Consider the following 21,109-nt stretch of genomic DNA (forward strand, 5'->3'; position numbering starts at 1 on the left):
TGCTTGTTTTGTTCAGCCCTCCTTCGCAGACAATCCCTAGGAATTGCATTATAACAAAAGTGGGAAGTCCAAACGCCATTTTGGATCACGGTTTTTTCTTTAAAAACATACCGAACCCTTGCTACATGTCTGTCACAATGAAAACAAAGTGAAATATTTAAATCCCTAAGGATAATAAATGAAAAAAATGTAACGAAATATATACATCAGGATCCATTTTTATAAAAAATATAAACTTATGTACATATGCACAATGAAATGTGTCTGGAGACATATTTCCTGGGTTTTAATAGTCATTAGTTTAGGATTTAGGTGATTCCAGGGGTGATTTTTACTCTGTTCTTCTGTTACTCTATTCTACCATAAATGTATTTTTAATTTAAAACATTTTATCAAAGTTCATTACTTCCTATTACAATTCATATTACCGATGTCAGGAGACAGGAATTACATTGGCTTTAGAGTATTCATGTTAATTGAGGCTTTTAAAACTATTTCTTAGAGAGTAGAGTCTAAGGATTTACATTTATAAATATGTATCTATGTGATACTATGATACTAACTAAGCTTTCAACAGGGTCCTATTTAGTTAAGTAAAATACTAATAAATTCTCCAAAAATAATCTGCAATTAATCCTATGTCTAAATATAAGGGATATATTTAATTTGTAACCTCATTATACCTGTTTTTTCTAAAATATTTAAAGATATTTAAATTCTTCAGCTTTTCAATGACAAATGTGAGACTGGTATAATTTTCAAAATTGGCAAAAGTATAGGTGTTTCTACCTTTATATTAAACAGAAATGAAGACAAAGACATGTATGTATCTTCACTAGATATGATGAAAAATTTCACTTTAATCTCTAATGATTTCCAGCTGCAGCTCAATTTAAGATTCCTCTATTGAAAAGTGAAAGATTTGAACAAGCATACCACAAAAGCAAAAATCCAGCTACCCAATAATCATACCACAAATAAGCCAATTCAGTTATTAGAGAAATGTAAATTAAAACCACAACAACAATCCACCGCATACCCACAAGATTGGCAACAAAAGGCTGACGATATCAACTTTTGGCAGAAATGTGAAGCAACAGAACTTTCATGTACTGCTAGAAAGTGCACAAATTGATATGACCACTTTGGAAAACAGTCTGGCATTGTCTAATAAATTTGATGATATGTATTCTATGATCTAGCAATTCTACTCCTGGGTATGTATCCAGAAGACTCATACATGTATGCATCAGAAACATGGCATAACAATGTGTAGAAGAGACTGAATTTAGTAGCTAAAAAGTAGAATCAACTTAAATGTTCAACCGCAGAATGGATATATAAATTGTGAAATATTCACACAAGGGAATTCTATACAGTAACAAAAACGAATGAACTAGAGATAAATGTGGTAACTTCAAAGAATGTTATAGAGAGGTGAAAGAGACAAGACGCAAATATATACAGAGTGATAAAGTTCAAGAGCAAGAAAAACCTTAAACTTACGTGGTTTAGGAATATATAAATAGGCAGTTAAAAAATCAGGACAATGGTTACCTCTAGGGTACCACAGAGGAAGATGTGTTCTATATTACTACAGAGTAGCAGAAGGGGAATTCTGGAATACTTGACATGGATGAGGTTTCCACAGGTATTCATTTAATAGTTTTTATACTGTATATTTTTGCATTTTGCACTTTTTTGTATGTATGTTACAGTTCACACACACAAAAAAGGTATTAAAAAGAAATCGTTACTTCCATTGAGGATTTCCTTTTCTTTTAGGTTATCCTCACATAGAGCTTCAAAACAAAGAAAGATAAGGAACTTAATGGGCAAAACAACCTGATCAAGGCAATGCTTATTCATTTTAAGTTAAATATATCTGTTTATATGTCAGAAAATTGCTGTCTGTTGGATTAAAGTATTCTGTAAGAGTTAACCATCATTCTCTCTCCACACATAGCTAACTAAAGCCAATTTCAACCTCTACAGGAGATAAAAGCAAAGTCCTTTGCTATTTTAAAGCATGTCCTTACCAGCCTGTCTGGTGCACACAGCATTTTTTCTCTTGCGACTGAGCAATAACCCCCTTACCTCCACTACTACCTCCTCCTCCCAAATTCAAGAACTGTTGCTTTTAAGATGCAGCAATAAGCTTAGATGGCACAGCATAACTGAGCATTTTTTATTTCATTCCCAAAGCTGAGAATGAGTTTTTGCCTGGTCAGAGAACCCTAATGTAAACAGATATTTTTCAACTCTAAAAAAAATTATATATTATGTGTGTGTATTCATATATATATAGACACACACACACACATATGTATCTCTTAAAACAAATTGGACACTCCTTTAATCCCTAGAGTAATTAATGTAGATTAACTTCCTGATGTGAGAATGAGAAGAAAATTTGACTAAGAAGAAATGAGTTTTAACTGAATAATAATAAAGTGAAATCATTTCACCTATTTGTGTCACCACATGAGCCTATCATATAGCATACCTTGGCTTGGTTGATCATTCTCTTGTTCTCTTTTCAGAGTCATTTTCTTACCATTCATCTGAGCATGCAGTGCTTGAATTTCAGCTAACAAACTCCTTCTGTCTGCTTTCTGGAGGCATTCCATGGCTGCTCGATATTCAATACCCTGTAAAAAAAAAAAAAAAGAGAGAAAATCAAGAAAGTTGTAAAGACAATAAAATTAACAACCAGGAAGTCTGAAGAAGAATGACATGCTAAAATTTGGGGAAGATGTTACTAATGTTCTCTTCCTGCTCATTGGGATCTACTTTTTAGATAATAGTTTCCACATTTATTTCAAAATTCTTTAAACACACAATAAAACATGATGAATAATATAATAAACACCCATGCACTTAGCCTAAGAAACAGCCCTTATACAGCTGAAGTCTCCTGTGTACAACTCCCTGAATACATCCTCCGCTGCACCATCTGCTCAAGAAACAACCAAATTCTAAGTCTGGTGTTATTTTCATGTACTCTGTACATACACACACATATCCTAAAAATATACAGTTCTGTTTTAAAACTTTATATAAATGGCATCATACTGTATTCATTTTTGTTTAATTTGCCTTTTTCACCGAACATGTTGGGGAACCATCCTGCCTGACACATACAGCTATAATTCACACTCATTTTCAATGTTATATAGTATTCCATAGTATGAATTATAGCACATTTTATCTGAACATCTTTTCATATATTTATTGGATACTCTCTATTTCTTCCATGAGCGCATATCTATCACTTGTCCATTTTTCCACTGGTTGTTTTATTCTCATTAGATATTTGGTCTGTAGATTTATTTTCTTGTGGTATTTCTGTCTGGCTTTAGAATCAGAGCAATATTGTCCTCATAAAATGAGCTGGGAAGTGTTTCCTTCTTTATTTTCCAAGAGTTTGTGAAGAACTGGTATTAATTCCTCTTTCAACATTTGGTAGGATTCACTAGTGAAGTCGTCTGATACTGAACTTTACTTCGTGAGAAGTTTTAAAATTACTAATTTAACTCTTTGTTATACATCTACTCAGATTTTCTATTTTTTCATGACTTAGTTTTAGTAGTTTGTATACTTTTAGGAATTTGTCCATTTAATGCCACTGTAAATAATTATTTTTAAAATTAAATTTTGGACTTCTCTGGTGGTCCAACTCCATGCTTCCATTGCAGGGGGTGTGGGTTTGATCCCTCGTCCGGGAACTACGATCCCATATGCCATGTGACGCGGTCAAAAGTAAATAAATAAATAAAATTACATTTTGTTTGTTGTTGAGAAATAAGATTTTTACATCTTGATCTTACATCTAACAACATAACCAAACTTTCCTATCGATTTAAAAAATCTACATGTGTAGATTCTCTTTGGTTTTCTATGTAAGTGGATGAGGGGGTCTTCCCTATTCCTACCCTTACTTAATTTCTCTTGCTTTTCTTTTCTAGCTACATCTTTAGGATAAGGTTGAGCAAACTACTTAACCCTTTGTTAAGGAATGTTTTTAACATTTAACTATCAGATATGATGCTTGTTGTAGTTTTTGCAAGATATACCTTTTATATAGTTCATGAAGTTCCTTTTTTTTAGTTTGTTATTTGTTTTAAGGTGTTTTAAAATATGAAATGCATTCATTCATTTGTTCACTGTATCTCTTGAGATGATCACTGGGGTTTTTTACCCTTTAATTTGTTAAAGTGATCAGTCACATGAATTTTTCTTAATGGTACGCTACCTTTGCATCCCTGGATAAGTATAAGGTGATTGTGTCTCTAAAAAATATGCATTGGTGGATTTGGCTTGTTAATATTTTGTTAGGATTTCTGCTATGTTCTATGAATAAAATCTATGTTCATGAATAAAATAGGCCCATAAAGTTTCTTTCCTGTATTATCTTTGTCTGATTTTGGTAACAGGGTTATACTAGCCTTTTAATAAAAAGAAAGGGCGCATAGATACATACACACACACACACACACACACACACACACACCCCTTCTTTAACTATTCATTTATTGATGGACATTTAGGGTGCTTCCATATCTTGGTAATTGTAAATAATGCTGCTATGAACTTTGGAGTGCATGTATCGTTCTGAATTAGTGTTTTTGTTTTTGTTTTTTTTGGATATATACCCAGGAGTGGAATGCTGGATCTGAATGAGCTTTCATAAATAAATATCGGCCCATTTCACCAAAGTTTTTGAATTGATGTAAAATTATTCATAGTATTCTATTACTTTTATATCTCAGCCATATCTTTAGTTATAATCCCGTTTTTATTCCTAATTTTTAAAAAACTGTGCTTTATCATTTTCCTTAACCTATTCTCCAGAAAAGTTTCTATTTTATTCACCTTTCAAAGAATCAACTTTCAACGTGTTTATGCTCTCTACTGTACAAGTGTATGCATTTCACTAATTTCTTTTTTCTTTATTACAGTTGAGCCTCATTATTTGTGGATTACGTATTTAAGAATTTGCCTACTCATTAAAATTTATCTGTAACCCTTAATTCAATACTTGCGGTGCTCTTACGTTTAGTCTCCTACATGTGCACACAACAGCAAAAAATTTAAATTGCCACATGTGCATGTTCCTAGCTGAAGTCGAACAAAGTGACACTCTGCCGCCTTCTTTCATCTCTTATACTATAAACAAGTGTCCTTTTTGCCATCTATTTAGTGCTGTATTTTTGATACTTCTGTGCTTTTTATTGGTGATTTTGCTGTTTAAAATGGTCCCCGAGCATAGATATGAAGTACTGTCTAGTATGCCTAAGCATAAGAAGGCTGAAAGATACATTACAGAGAAAATGCATGTGTTAGAAAATTTTTGTTTAGGTTTAAGTTATAATGCTGTTGGCCATGAGATCAATATTAATGAGTCAACAATACATAGTAAATAGGGTGTCTTTAAACAAAACACATAAAACAAGATTCTGTATTGACGGGCTGACAAAAATGTCATCACCAGGGGCTCACAGAAGCCTACCACCCCCGCCACCACCGTATTTCCCCTGGTGGCAAAAGCTCAACATTCACAGCAGCTTTACAGAATCTAACTACTGCACATAATGAGAACTGATGGTATTTTATTCCTTCTATTTTCTTTGGACTTATTTTGTTACTCTTCTTCTAACTTCCCAAGTTGGATGATTAGCTCATTAATTTTTACTCTTGCTTATTTTCTAACATAAGACAAAACATTTAAGGTAACAATTTTTCTCCTAAATATTCTTAGTGGTTCCTGTTAAAATTTTAACCTTCAGACTTGCTCTGAAACTAATCAATAGCTCATTTTCTCATTACTATTAAAAAGCATTCTTTGTTTTAAAGTTTTATTTAAAGTTTCATTTTGATACCTGTTCTTGTATTCTCTGCTCCAAACAGTTTAATAATTCAGCTGCGTCTCTAGTACCCAGAGCTGTCAGCTCAGTCTGAAATGCAGCTAGTAGAACACCATGCTCCTTTAAGAAAACCTGCTGAAGAGCAAGCAGAAGTTCACCTCGCCAGTCGGAGGAGCTCTCATGAGATTGAGAACTATCATAAGCCTATAAAAAACAAAAGTTAGTTTTCAAATAAGCATGTTTAAGAACTGTTCTAAAAATGATACCTGTCTACTAACCAAAATCAGTATTAGAAATCTAAGAGGATACAGATTTATTTTCAAGTGTGCAACTTGGGGCATTTAAACAGTATATAGAAATTCATGTGAAAATACATCATAACAGCCAACAATTTATTTTGTAAAGTGACTTATTTTTGATAAAAATCATATAAAGCTCTTTAGATGCGTAATAATTTTTGAGTACCTTGGCTTCCCTTTGCATTTGCATTTTGGTAATCAAATCCTTAAGAGATGAGATTGTAAGGAGGTAAGCTCTTCTCTCTTCTAGCCAGGATTCTGAAGCTTGCTGAACAGAACGGTCTTCTCCGTCACTATAGGGAGACTCAGTAAGAGACAGCACCTGCATGCCTTCATTATGGACAGCTCTCAGTAATCCCTAGAAACCATAACCCAAAAGCCAGAATTAGGACATTTTTTCCAAGACTGCAAAGTCAGACACGAAAAGAGAAACAAATTTTAACACAGTTTTATCCCAGTTAGACTGATTTAGAAAAGCCACTGCAGAAAGGAAACACCAGCCTACCATTACTGAATGCCTTCTTCCTATGGAGGGGTAAGCCAATCCCAGAAGACAGCCTATGACTTTGTGTAGCTCTCATCTCTAAGTTCCACATTTACCTAATGTGCTCTTCTTGGATTTAATTAGGCACTAATTTGACCGAAAGAAATATGTAGGAGATAAGTTCTAGTCTTTGAGACTGCTTTAATAATTTTGGCAAACAAAAATATTAGGAATAGAAAATGTTTAAAAATTTTTATACAAATAACTATTAAATATACTGTACTTTATTATCTGCAGAATACAGAAATAAAACTAGAGCCCCAAGGTTCCTTCTAGCTATGCAATTCTCTCTTCAGAGAGATCTTACTATAGTATAGATCTTCTTTACTAACTTCTAATAAACTGCTATGTTCAATATAGAAAGTTTTACTAAAAGATGTCTGCCTTTTAGTACCTTTATTTTCTTTGGAAATGAATCTGTTGAACTTTCACCTTCTTCGCCTCGGCCTTCTGATGCTGTGTCAAATCCCTGACTTTGTGTAAGATAAATTCCCTGACCCCAGTCTGATCCAGAATCTAAAATAAAGAAAACCATTGACTATTAAAGAGAAACAAACTCTTTTTAAACAAATACTATACAAATTCTAGAAATTTATATAACTTACCACTGGAACATATTTCTCTAGTTTGGTAAGCATCGGAATGTGATAATTCAGGAACTGAGGAGCCCTAATCAGAAAAAACAAACAAAAGAAGATAACTTTTTTTTGCTTTAGTAAAAACAGGATCCAATGAATAGTTTGATTCTTTTGTAATGCTGTCAAAAAACAAAAGAACAATTAAATATGTCACACCTTTCACAATAAATGAAACATCCATGGTTTACAGTAAGTCTTTAATTTTTTTCTTCATGGATATTACCATAATAAGAGACATTAATAAATTAAGGAATGATAACATTGGGTTCTAAATCTGCACAGGAGCTTTGTGGAACATTATTATTTGACTCTACACAATGCAAAGATTTTAAATTGTAATTTTATCATAAAGAAGAGATGGCCCCAAATTTCTTTGTCTCTTAAAAACATAGAATTCTGAGGAAAAAAATCATAGAATGTTGAAAAAACACATTATGAAAACCAAATACCTCTTTAGATCTCAGACACTGTAACACTGACTTCAAGGTACTACATTCCTCTGTCAGTAACTGAACAGCAACATAGTGATCTCTCTTTAAGGTTTCAGTTTCTGAAATATGTCTGGATTCCATATCCAGAATCTCAGCAGCATGTAGTTCTTGCATCTGCTCAATTTTTTCAGTAAACTGATTAATTACTTCAGTGACTTCCTCTGATGAACATTCATTCCGTAAATCAATTTGGATTCCTGCATTTCTAACAAGAATTTGTGGAGTCTGATTGCTGCTGTGGATCTTGAGAGTACCATCTGTCTGTGATGCAGAGCTTTTACCCACTTCTATAGGAAGTGGCTCTAACGTGCAGAACTTTCTGTTTTCTTGTACCTCGGTATTATCTTCTTTCTCTAAGAAGTAGGATAATTTCTCTTCTGCCTTTTTGAGTTGATCCCTAACTTGGCTTAAATCTTTCTGGAGAAATGCCATATTTGTTTCTTTTACCTAAAACGTAATGAATAGAATAGTAGAACATTCAGTTAAAAATATCACATGTAGAATTTAGGGTAGAGAGGAGAGTGTAATTCATGCTAATATGTTCATTTTCCTCAGAATAACAGGAAAAACATTTCAGAAACACAGTTTTCATCTATATTCACATATATGTATAGTCACAGATTACCACAGAAGTGAAATCATTTGATCAGCCTCTACTTTTGGTTCTCAGGGGATATACAGTACTCTTTAACATGTCTTTCTCCTCTTTCATTAACAGACTACAGATTAAAAGCATCCCCCTAAAAAAGATTCCAAGGAAAACCAAAGAAGAAAGATGAGAGTAACGAAACTATATAATACCTTTTCATCAAATTTACAAGTTTTTTTCTAGCTGTTAAATTATAGATCTGGGTTTGTTTTCGTATAAGAGAATATACACTTTGAAATAAAATTAAGATAGGCAGAAATCGAAGCTATGTTACTTATTTTACCAAAAGCTCTTCTTGAAGTTTTTCTGCCTTCTCTTTATAACTGGCAAGTTCTTCTTTGGTAGCTGCTGACTCAGCTGTAAGAGTCTCAAATCGACCAAAAAATTCATTTTCTTCACTGGTATGAATCAGCTCAGCAGTTGTCTAAATGGCAGTGGAAAACATGAACACGTTATTTTCAAAAAACAAAGCCAAGTTCAAGGTACTTTGCATTCCAATAAAGCTTTTTCAGGAAAGACTGCTTATCAGATAAAACGGGTTAAAATGATCCATGTTCTTTCAACAAACAGGGAAACTCTTCACAGCCATCGTTTTATATTCTCTATTTTATTTTTTTGGCTGCATCGGGTCTTCACTGAGGCACGTGGGATCTTTGCTGAGGCATGCGAGACCTTTCGGTGCGGCATGCGGACTTCACTCTAGTTGTGGCGTGCGGGTTTTTTTTCTTTTTTTCTCTTCTCTAGCTGTGGCGTGCAGTCTCCCGGGTGCGTGGGCTCTGTAGTTGTGGTGCACAGGTTTAGTGGCCTCAAGGCATGTAGGATCTTAGTTCCCCGACCAGGGAATGAACCCACATCCCCTGTATTGGAAGGTGGATTCTTTACCATTGGACCACTGGGGAAGTCCCCATTTTATATTCTTGAGACAGTAAGAAAAGAAAGATATTTCTGGGAATGAAAGGTAAATCATGTCATTAGAACATATCCTAAAATATTATAATTAATGAAAATAGTTTGTTTATCCATTCAAAAAAGTTTCATATTTATATCACTTTCCTCAAAAGATACCACGTGTTATTTTATAAGTTTTATATATATGGAAAGTCACATTGCTATTTTATTTTATTTATTTTAAAGTATTTATTTATTTATTTATTTATTTATTTATTTATGGCTGCGCCAGGTCTTGGTTGGGGCAGGCGGGTTCTTTGCTGCAGCATGCGGGATCTTTTGTTGAGGCGCATGGGCTTCTCTCTAATCGTGGTATGTGGGCTCAGTAGTTGCAGCGTGCAGGCTCCAGAGCACATGGGCTCTGTAGTTGTGGCTCATGTGCTCAGTAGTTGTGACGTGTGGGCTTAGTTGCCCTGTGGCATGTGGGATCTTTGTTCCCCGACCAGGGTTCGAACCCATGTCCCCTGAATTGGAAGGCAGATTCTTAACCACTGGACCACCAGGGAAGTCCCATCACATTACCATTTTAAATATCATTTACAGTAATTTATATAGTTCCAGCGAGCTAGGAGGAAAAAGCCTAGTAAATGGAAAGAATTGTTATCCTTTGCGAAATAAATATTTATAGAATCCTAATATATCAGTTAATTTCTGGTGTTCAGATAGGACTATACATTAACTTCTCAAAATTATAAATATATAAAGTGAGAATTTGAAAATTAAAGTCCTTTCACACCTGTCCTATCCTATGCTAAGAAATAACTGTGATTTCAGATCTTCACATAAGTAGACCTAAAGGGGTGAAAGGATGAAATCTATTATGAGGTATAAAATCTGCAAAAGTGAATGACTTAACACTCATACATTAATTCACTAGAACACTAATATATTTTGACATTTTCATTACTGAAAAGGAATGATGACCACTTAACATGCATGTTAGAGGAAAAAGGAAAAAACTCACACAAGTTCCAGAGGACATTTGCTATACTTAACATTTCCAAGTTTCTTCTGACTGCTCTACTTAATGACTATGATAGTGAAAAAAATATTGTGATTTTAAGACCACAAAATATAGTTTGTATCCATTGTTCTGGTGATAAAAATGACTGTATGGAATGGTAATATTTTTTATAAAAACCCTTTATATATGAATTGCTAGACGTAAAGAACACTGTATTTAATAAATTAGCAGTAAGTTTAAGGAACAGGGAAAAGAGAGTTAGTTTCTTAGGGTATTTAAGTGGAAAAAAATCAAATACAAACTAACCTTGAGAACTTCAAAATCTCCTAGAGGGCTTCTTTTCCTTTCTTTGCTTCCCTGTTTTTTCTCATTGTCCTCCAATAGCTTCTGTAGTTCTAGTAGCTTCTTTTCTTTTTCCAAAGCATTTTTTTCTGCAGTTTCTACCTGCATTTCAACCACCTGGCTTTCTAATTCTGATATTCTCAAGGTCAGTGCTGACACATTTGACTCCACCTCATTTTCTGTTAGTTGGTTTAAATTCTGTGTATTTGTTCCTCCAGGTTCTGGTGAAACTGCTTGTTTATCTTGACAGAATTTTACATATTCTTTAACTGCTTCGAGTTGGACCTGACTCACAAGAGCAGCAGCCACCTTTTCCTCAAGTATATTTTGCAGGTTTGCCATCTTCTTTTTCAGTGCTTCTTTTTCAGACTGGCCTTGCTCCTGCAGGTCCTTTATTTGTTTATGACATTGGGTAAGTTCTAAGTCCTTTGCACTCACAGTGCTCTCAAGTTGTAGCACCTGTGTTTGCAAACTGCTTATGGAAACTTTGCTGTTTTCTTCAAAAGATTTGAGGTAAGTCGGATTTTCTAGGGGTTTACGAGCACCCTCAGTAAGGACTACTTCTAGTCCAGGTTTGTTTCTGCTCAGATCATCTATAGCCATGTTAACACTTTTCTCTGGTATACTATGGATTTTTTCCATATTTTCACGTTCTCTCTTTAAGCTACGTAATTCTTGTGTTAGCTGGTTCATTTTTAAATTGGTTTCTTTAAGTACACTTTTTGTCAAGGCCATTTCTTCATTAGTGGTTTCTACTTGCTGTTCCAAAGCCAGTTTTTCAGCTATTACTATATCCAACTGATGTTTTAAACTATCTGCTTCTTCTGGGAGAGAATTAGTAACCACTGATGTCTTCTGTTCAATATTTGCCAATTCCTGTTGAAGCTTTTCAATCACTTCATTGAGCTGCTCAATTTCTTCTTCGCTATTTTTCTTCACACGTTCTTGATCACTCATCAAACATTCTATCTGGGTTTCAAGATCCCTTATTAGTTCATTTTTTTCTTCAATAACCTATTAGTTAACAAAAAAGTAACATATACAATAAATATGTATTTATATTTAGGGAATTTTATTTTATTTTAGGGCAGGATCTTAAAGTGTTGATCACACACACACAAATAATTTATTCTCAGACATCCTAAATTAATTTTAATATAGACCAACAGTCCTCCATCACATCAAACAAGAACCTTATTTAGAACTTCATTCAGAAAGTCATTAAACATAAAGTGATTTAGGCATTTAATAGATGATTTCCTATAAGTAAAATAGTCAATATCAATACAATCTAATTGAAAAGGATGCAGTATTGAAATATAACAGTCTATAACAGGATAAAGTACTGAAATAAAAGTCTAAAACAGTGCTCAAATGTCATTATCTTATTTAACTCACACAAAATAGAAGAATTTTTAATAGATTTGGTTATAGTGATATGATGAAATCTGAGTCACCAGAGACTCCCTATAAAACATCAAAAATCTTTGACAATGTTAGGAAGGGATAAACATATACATAGCTTGTTAAACCAGTATGTCTTATTAAATTAAAATTAATGGGTAAAAGAGAATTAAAGTTTTACTTGGTTTTTACATTCACCAAGAAACTGAAAAATAACCACCTTGCCCTTTAAAATTCTAGCTTAGCCACTATGGAAAACAGTATAGAGGTTCCTTAAAAACCTGAAAACAGAGCTACTATATGATCCAGCAATCCTACTCCCGGGCATGTATCCAAAAAAGACAAAAACTCTTATTTGAAAAGATACATGCACCTCAATGTTCACAGCAGCACAAATTACTATACATAAAATAGATAAAGAACAAAGATTTACTTTATAACACAGGGAACTCTGTTTAATATTTTGTAATAACCTATAATGGAAAATAATCTGAAAATAAAAAAACCTAGATCACTTTGCTGTGCACCTGAAACTAACACAATATTGTAAATCAACTATACTTCAATAAAAAACAAAAATAAAATTCTAGTTTAAATAATTTCATGTAATAATTTTAAATTAGTGTACCTTGTTATCTGTTGTAATTTTAAGTTGATGCTGAAGTTTTGTAATTTGCTCATTCAGTTGGTCAATTTCTACCTCTTTTTCCTGCATTATTTGAGCAAATTTCCCAAATAGTACATGTTGGTCCTGGGTAGAGATAGGATCAGCTTGCTTTATGGCAAATCCCAGTTTCTCCATTTCATCCTAGGAACAAAAATAACCATCCCAGTTGGATAGGGCATTACACGTGATTTTCAGAACGTTCTGTCAATTAACTCTTACCAAGCTATAGCATCTAAAACATACAAATGAAAAAAAAAATCAGAGCTATTATATAATTATTGTAAATCAATAATTCTTAAAATGTTTTGATAAAGGTCTCCAAAATTTTTTATTTCTGATGAATTCAAATGTTTATGTTGGCTTGAAGAGAAATTCCATGCAAATCCATCTGCAGCGAATGTTCCTCTTTTAAGTATTATTTAGCGGCTGGATTTAGCAAATACTTAATACTACAACTACTACACAAGACAAAAACAATGAATTATTTAGAGGCAACGTTTTCCTTAAGTAATTACCTTAAATAATTTGTTTTCTTGTTCAAGTTCTTGTAGGCGGGTAGTAGATTCCTTTTTCTGTATTTCTAATTGCATATGTAGTTGCTGGACTTCTTCATTCTTATTTTCCAGTTCTTCTCTGAACTGTTCCAACTGTTCTTCTAAGTTTGTGATCTTTGATACCAAAATTATCAAAAGGAAAGAGAAAAAACTGTTCATACAAATGTTTATTTGTCAAGAGAGAATGAAGAGTGCTGTATTGGCTCTATAGTATATATGCTTAAAACACGTGAGCCATGAGAATAAAGGAAATATCAGTATTAATCAGTATGATTTAAGCCAGATGTAACTGTGGTTTCTAGACATTTTCAAACTAAACACCTTTAAACCATCCTGCCCAAAGCAAAGACGAGACCTTCAGAGGGAGGATACAAGGAGCCATTTCCTACCTAAAATTATCCTCTGATAAAGCATAAAAGAGTCATGGGAGGAAGGGAAAGAGTCCCCATTTTAGATCTTATTTTATGTTAAATTAATTGCTATTAAAAATGCTCAAGAAAGCTGTAGAATTAGGTCAGTTATTTTAGCCACCAAGTGAGATTAGCTCAATTTAGTCCATATTAATACTTAACCCAATGAAAGGTTTGGCAGCCATGTGCCTTATTTGAGCAGAAGGAAGCAGAGGTAGACGCTAAGAGCAAGAGACCCTTAGGTCTGAAATAACAGAAACTTAAAGAGTAAGTTAGTAAAACCATTTTAGGAGAAAATTAGAGTGTTCCTATATGTAGGACAACTGAAATTCAGCTCATTTCTGAGCACAGATTACCACTAATGGTAAAGCAATTGCTCTTTGATGGCTGTGTAGAGACTGAAACTAATGATGAATATTAAGAGTTTGGTTTAATAATTTGGGTTTGGTTGAGGAGAGGAACAGTCATTTAGCTCAATGCTTTGTAGCTTCTTAATACATTTTTAATGAATGGATTTTCAAATGTGTATTTACCTATGAGCAAAATTGCTGCATTAAAAGCAACCTAAGACACAAGAGCAGCATTTAGTGGCAGCTGGCTCAGAAAGTACATATAAATCATTTATTACCTTAGAACTTGAAAGGGCGCATATTCTGATTACACACCGATACGTAATCAGAATCATATCTTAGCATTAGCAAGGCAAAGACCTTCAGAATCATTTAGCCTAATATTTCATTAATAGAAATCATACTGATATTAGTAACAATAGCCATCATTTATAGACAATTTACTGTTAGGCACTGCATAAGATGCTTTATATGTATTATTTTTTTAAAAAACCCTATAACAACTTTATGAGATCTTTACTAGGATTATCTCCATTTCAGAGATGAAAAAGGGAGTCACTGAGAGGAGCACCTTGACCTCCAGTCACAAGGCTAGTATGTGGAAGCCAGTTTTTGAACCTCAGGAGTTTACCTCTGGAAGCTTACATTCTTAACTATCATTTATCCTGCTTCTAATAACTAATGTCTAAGACATATTTAAATAATTTTCTTTAACACTGATATTAAACTCAGTAGGCACACCTTAAATATAGTTAGTAGCTGTGCATATATAATTATCAGGTTAGTTTGTTGAAAATTGTGATGATTATATCTTCTTCAAAGTTAACTAATGTAACGGTATTTACACTTATCCCTATCTTCTACGACTACGTTTGATGACAAGGTATTATTTCAACACATACATAGATATTTAAGTTCAAAATTGCTGCCCTTGCCCTGCCTCACCTGATACTTATTTTCTTTTTTGATGAAACAGTTTATGGTCAAATTCTTAGCCTTAATATTCAAAGAGTGGTCCCTGGAGCAGAAGTGGCCTCACCTGGGAACATGTTAGAAGCAGAGATTCTCAAGCCGCACCCCAGACCTACTGAATCAGATTCTTCACTTTAACAAGATCCCCAGGGGATTCATACGCACATTAAAGTTTGAGAAGTTCTGGTCTAAAGCACTAACATTCCCATCATAAGTAGCTGAACTTGAGGCATCAAAACAGAGACTTCAATTCCCAAAATGACACTGTAAGGCATTCTCTCCTCTTACTCAGCCAGACTTCAGTTGCAGTCCCTGGCTGTCTTATTACTGAGTCTATGACAACCAAAAACTAGAAAAATATTATTAAGGTCTAAAAATAGAATGGTAGCTTTCTGGTTTAACCTTGTTCTATTTAGCTACCAAATGATATCTAGACTGTTTGGATTACATTAATTTGCACCTATTTGTGTTTTCTTTTAAGTATTCTTCTCTTTCAAATGTGTGTGTGTGTGTATGTGTGTATGTATGTATACATATCCTAGTTAGATAGGAGATTCCTTGAAGATGGGTACTGGTTTTACAACTGGACAGTGGTGTTCTACAAACAGGAGTTCAATAAATGTTGAATGACAATCTATAATACTTCTCACCAACAGGGCAAAACATGCCCGGATGTTTTGGCAGTATAGCATCACAGGGCTCCAGAATCAGAGAAATCGAGGAGGAATTCTTGTTTAACCACTTACTGTGTGACCATGAGCAAGTTCCTTAACCTCTCTTAAGATCTGGTTTACTCATGTATAAAGTGGAAATATCAATAGAACCTATCCTCAGGGAGACTGCAAGGGTTAATGACATAAGGCGTTTAAAATACTTAGCACTTTCTAGCACAGACTTCAACAAAGTTAACTATTATTATTTACTATTGCCATTTGTAAGCTAGATCTCTTTAACTCTATAAAGAGCTAAAACCTTCACAGAGCTAAAACCTAACTGAAGGCATCTTTTTCTTAAAGAAATTCTTCCTTCTATTTCTCTCCACATTATTCTCCTTCTCTTATACATCCTGAAATTCCTATCTTCTAAGGTTTTCTTCTCTTTCTATTCATTTTGAATTTCTAAATACTGTAATAAACTTTAAAAAAAAGTTTTACACAAACAGGCTATGGGAGTAGTAGGAAGTATCTCAGATATAATGACACATAGACATCTTATGTTTATACTGTCAGATATCTGAAAACATTTGCCTAGTACAGGAGAGAATGCTTAAGAAGTTATTTTCATTAAAAGATATATGTTTCAATTTTACATTCCTGTCTTTCAGTCTCCAGTTACTGAGTGAGTGGGTTCTGACAGAATACTTGTCACTGTTATTCAAACGTGAATAACAGTGGCAAGTATTAGTAGACCAACGTTAGCCATCAGTTTAATTCTCAACTCATTCAACATGTCTCCTCTGTTTCATCTGTAAAAACTGGGAGCTGGTTGACAGAAGCTCTCTAAGGCCTCTTGTAGTTGCAACAACTATGATTCTAAGTAAATGGTAGGCAGTTATTGGATACTTACTTTAAGAAATTAAGGTGTTAAGTAGCATTAAATAAAATTCAAATGACAATAAAAATATAAAATTAGTAAACTTAATCAGTTATCCATAATCAATTATCATTGCCTTTGCGACCAGTTTTGGAGTTCCATCTTTTTAGAAAGCAGACAATTTATTTGATTATTTAGTGTAAGGTAAATCTTTAAATGTTAATTCTTTCCAAAACACACAGAAGTGGTTACATATCAACAAAAATGTTCTCTGTCTCTCACATAAAAGCCAAAAAACAAAATACGAATCTCTTAGATAAACATTAGTCAGTACTACGTGAAAATGAGAACATAACCATTCTCATGGAAATGATCATTTCCATTAGTCATTTATATAGATGACTTTTTTCTCCTCCAAACTACAAGTTCTCCAAGCTATAGTTTTAGCTGACGTCTAAATCATTCTTCTATTTTTCAAAGCACTCGTTAACATTAATATACTGTTTACATTCAATAAATATTTCTTAAAATACATCAAATGTCCTGAGAAAATTACATGGAAAGAGATAAAAATGTAATTAAAAATTCTGAAACATTTAAAATATGATATAGCTAGACGACATATAGTACAATATGCTTTAGAAAAACTAATGGAGACAAAGATTTAAATAATTAGAAACTGGAAATTATTGCTGTTTTAAAAGTGCATTTTCTGGTTTTTTTTTGGGGGGAAAGGGAGGGAGTAGGAAAACATAAAAGAACTTTATAGAATTACTTTATTATTAATCTTTTGTTTTAAGAATATGTTTGGCACACTGTAAAAATGCACTATTATCTCCCAGGGCAATACAACTTAAAAAAAACCAAAACCCACAGCAAAGTAGCAGTAATTAAAAGCCTATGGTAAGGTCAAGAGGAAGATATTGCCTTGGGCCCAAACCCTACTATCTCTCTGCACTCTCCTCTTCACTGAATTCATACCTACCAAACCAGCCACCTTTTCTGTCCTCAAAACTTCCTCCCGTGTCCAAGCGTTTTTACTTGTCCCCTCTTCTTCATTCCAGTTTATTTGTTCAAATGTTTACTGTCTTCCAAGTTCAACTTAGGCAATAAGCTAAGAAACACTCTAAACTCTGGTTTTAGACGATAAACTTCATTCTAATCAAATGATATTTTCTAAAATAATTCAAGCCACACTTTGTCATTAAAAATAAACTTACCTCTTTTTCCTTTCTGTCTATGGCGTCTCGCTCAGCCTGCAATTGTATTTCTAGAGACAATTCCGTTTTAGCTTCTACTGATCCAAACTGTTTTTGGTCCTCTACCTTTAAATATATAAGAATTTTATCAAAATTTCAGACATTAAATCCTGACTATCCATTTTAATTAGAGAAGTAGCAATTCTATTTCTCTAATTAGAAGTAGATAGTCTACATTAGAGAATGATCAAAAGTTACAACATTCAGTCTTGAATGCATTTTATACAAATTAAGACAGGAATTGCTTGACAATCTTAAAATTCATTTCTCAGATAAAATGAAGGCTATCCCCTCAACTGCTCCCCTCCCAATTTCCTTATCCTGCTCTTCTTTCATTCCTTTTTGCTTTCTGTAGCATAACAGGAACAGATCTCATTGCTTCTTAGTTTGGGGTAAAGCATCAGCCTAAACTGGTGCTTACAGCTTTTTTCACTTTGCTATTATTTTAGAATCACAAACTTACTGATGGTTAAAAGGGCAATTAATTCTTCTGGTTTAATTAATCTTTCTTTATCAGGACTCAGATATGCAAGGAACATTTGGAGATAAGAATAAACAGAAATGGTTATGATGTCAATGAAGACATCAAGATATATACATTATGCAATAATATCAACAAAGAATCATCAGTGATTTTTTTAATTTAAAAAAACTGATGTCCATGTAACTAAGAGTAACCCGTACTAAAACACTTGATAAAATTAACCCAAAGAAAATGTCACACCTTTTGAAAACTGTCCGTACTCATGAGTAAGGCTTGCTCCAATTCCCTTACTCTGAACTCCAGTTTCTCAATTTCTTCATTACGCTCCTGTATATCTCTCTGAAGTTGCTCTTTAGAGAGCAAAAGCTCACTGCACTTGTCTGTTTTTTCTTTCAGATGATTTGTTAACTGTTCAACCTGGAAATAGAATAAGCAAAAACTGTAATGTTAAAAAATGTAAGCATGTTAATAATATATCTATCCTCATTTCAAAAAGGATTTTTAGATGCTATGCTAATTTTATTTTTGATACGGATAGCACTATTGTCTCCAACTACAGCAACATTTTCTGAGTTGATACATCTAAGCAGTACTAGTAAAAGAGAAATAATATTGCTCTCACCAAACCTTTTAAAAAAGTTCTCCTAAGACTAACAGTTTCTCTAGCTAGGAGGAGCAACAATACATTTTTGAATAATGTTGAATTACAAGCTCTAATGGCACAGCCACACCAAAACCTAATAAAGAAAACAAGTTTACACAGTACTGACTTAACATTTATGTGTAAGATAAGATGATCTAAAAAACTTTCATGGATTATGTTTTTCTTTCCACAAATGGTTATATCGATACATATAATAATACAATGGTTCTAAATACCACAGGAATGGGAGGAAATTGGGGACCTTTAATACAGTCACTTGGAAAGCTTTGCAGCCTACAGATTCCACCAGCCCAGAATAGAGATGAGAATGCCAGGTGCTGACAGGGATTTGTGCACCCTGAAAGTTTCCCTAAGTGATTCTGATATGCAGCACCATTCAAGTGAATGGCTCTGTGATGGAAGGATACAGGAAGGATCAATAAGATAGCTTGTGAAATTAGTTCTAATCAAGTGAAGAGAGAAAGCTTATTTAAAAAAAAGAAATGTGATGGTAAGAAAAAAAGAAATTCTACCTTATTTCAGTGAGATATTTTCAGGAAATTATCTAAAAATGGCACTTATTCCTCAAAACATTAGAAGAAATGCAAGCTTACCTACAATTACAGGTTCAAGGATGACAGTAATAAAGCCTGAGGAGAAACTTTAACAATAAAAGGTGGACTAAGTTTGAAGTGAGGTCAAAGGAAAAGACAGTAAAGGAGGTATAGCAAAATGGCACGATACACTGTTACAGTTAGATTTTTTTTTTTTTTTTTTGATCCTGAAAAAATCAGAAGCTGGGGACTCAGATCTGGCAAAGTAAGGAGAAAACAAATGGATCAGTGATTTGGAAGAAAATCAAATACACACATCCTTGTTAGTTTCTTGAAGTTTCATGAATGAGGCAGCTCACTCTTTAAATATAAGAAAGCAAATAGTAGGAAATGACAGGAAGTTCTAGAGCTTAAATATTCTTTTGAGTGTCAACGAACACACAGCTACTTTTCAAAATCTAAAAAGGTTAGGAACAAGATGAATAACTATAAACTCTGTGGGGATTGATAACTTTTCTACTGCTCCAATAGATAAGGCTGTTCTACATCAGTTTCCTTCTATTAAATTAGAATGTAAATAACATTTTACTACAATGAGTTTATAGGTATTTTATACTTCTTTGGAGTTTTTAGGGTTTCAAGAACCTTCTCATATTGAAGTAATATTTAAGTTTCTGATTTTGAAGATTTATATACAATAGAAAGAGCTCCTTTTAAGTTTTTTATTATATACATCTTATTTTACACATAATATACAAATTATTGTATGGTAGACAGTATCAGTAAAATTCTTACCTCTCTAGTTTGATGTTCACTGATAGGCTGGAATCGAGGTACGACCTTAAGCTGCTGTTCTAGTTTCTGTATTTCCTGTTGGAATACATCTCTCTCGTGTTCTCTATCAATGGCTTGCTCCTGAAGTTTAATAATAATAGTAACTGAAGAAATAATATTTATTGAAGCTAGTATTTCCCTTACTTCCCTTTAATTGTAGGCACAGTTTTGTTTGAAGACAAACAACTGATGATCACGGGAATACCCCAAACCAAAAAGGTTTAAAAAGATAACATTTGTTGTATGGTACATAACCTCTTATGGCTCTTCAACAAAAATTCAAGCATTTAAATGTTATCTGAAGCACAACACTTTTAAAAATTCAAGTAATGTTAAACACAGAATGAAATACATATGTTCTTCTTAAAATGAATTTACTTTTTTGGAAGAAAGGAGGAATTCCACTATTAATTTAGTCATTAAACAAAAAAAGTAGAACAAATTGTGTAGTAAATCAATTTCTTTCATTTTACATCTAAAATTATAAAATGTGTAAGAATCTTATTCTATGATCTGTGAAGATAACACATGGCTTAAATGAAATCCCAAGGAAGAAAATCCATGTGAAATTAGAGACTTAACATCTTTTTGGAAGAGAGTAATGACAGCATGACAACTGTTCCAGCCCTTTGCTTCCAGGGCACACTTGTTACCTGTGTGTGTATCTCTTATGGGTTAAACAGTGGTGGCCAATTAGCTTTTA

General features: G+C 33.4%; 1 protein-coding gene across 7 annotated transcripts in view; it reads right to left on the bottom strand.

Annotated features, from left to right (window-relative positions):
* Positions 1-21,109, bottom strand: part of AKAP9 (A-kinase anchoring protein 9) — a 153,217-nt gene that overhangs the window by 16,980 nt on the left and 115,128 nt on the right. For 6 of the 7 annotated variants that reach the window (XM_081243399.1, XM_081243398.1, XM_081243403.1 and 3 more), the window contains 13 exons: positions 20,368-20,487; positions 18,616-18,792; positions 17,853-17,957; positions 13,329-13,481; positions 12,775-12,954; positions 10,707-11,756; positions 8,772-8,912; positions 7,798-8,286; positions 7,316-7,379; positions 7,105-7,226; positions 6,333-6,524; positions 5,883-6,071; positions 2,507-2,651 (listed from right to left, as the gene is read on the bottom strand). In XM_081243399.1, coding sequence (XP_081099525.1) covers positions 2,507-2,651; positions 5,883-6,071; positions 6,333-6,524; positions 7,105-7,226; positions 7,316-7,379; positions 7,798-8,286; positions 8,772-8,912; positions 10,707-11,756; positions 12,775-12,954; positions 13,329-13,481; positions 17,853-17,957; positions 18,616-18,792; positions 20,368-20,487 — 3,127 coding nt within the window. The remainder of the gene's footprint in view (positions 1-2,506; positions 2,652-5,882; positions 6,072-6,332; positions 6,525-7,104; positions 7,227-7,315; positions 7,380-7,797; positions 8,287-8,771; positions 8,913-10,706; positions 11,757-12,774; positions 12,955-13,328; positions 13,482-17,852; positions 17,958-18,615; positions 18,793-20,367; positions 20,488-21,109) is intronic. The other variant, XM_081243401.1, reaches the window with a different exon arrangement.

The sequence above is a fragment of the Mesoplodon bidens genome (assembly GCF_964165515.1).
Source record: "Mesoplodon bidens genome assembly, chromosome: 9".
In the NCBI taxonomy this organism is placed as follows: Eukaryota; Metazoa; Chordata; class Mammalia; order Artiodactyla; family Ziphiidae; genus Mesoplodon; species Mesoplodon bidens.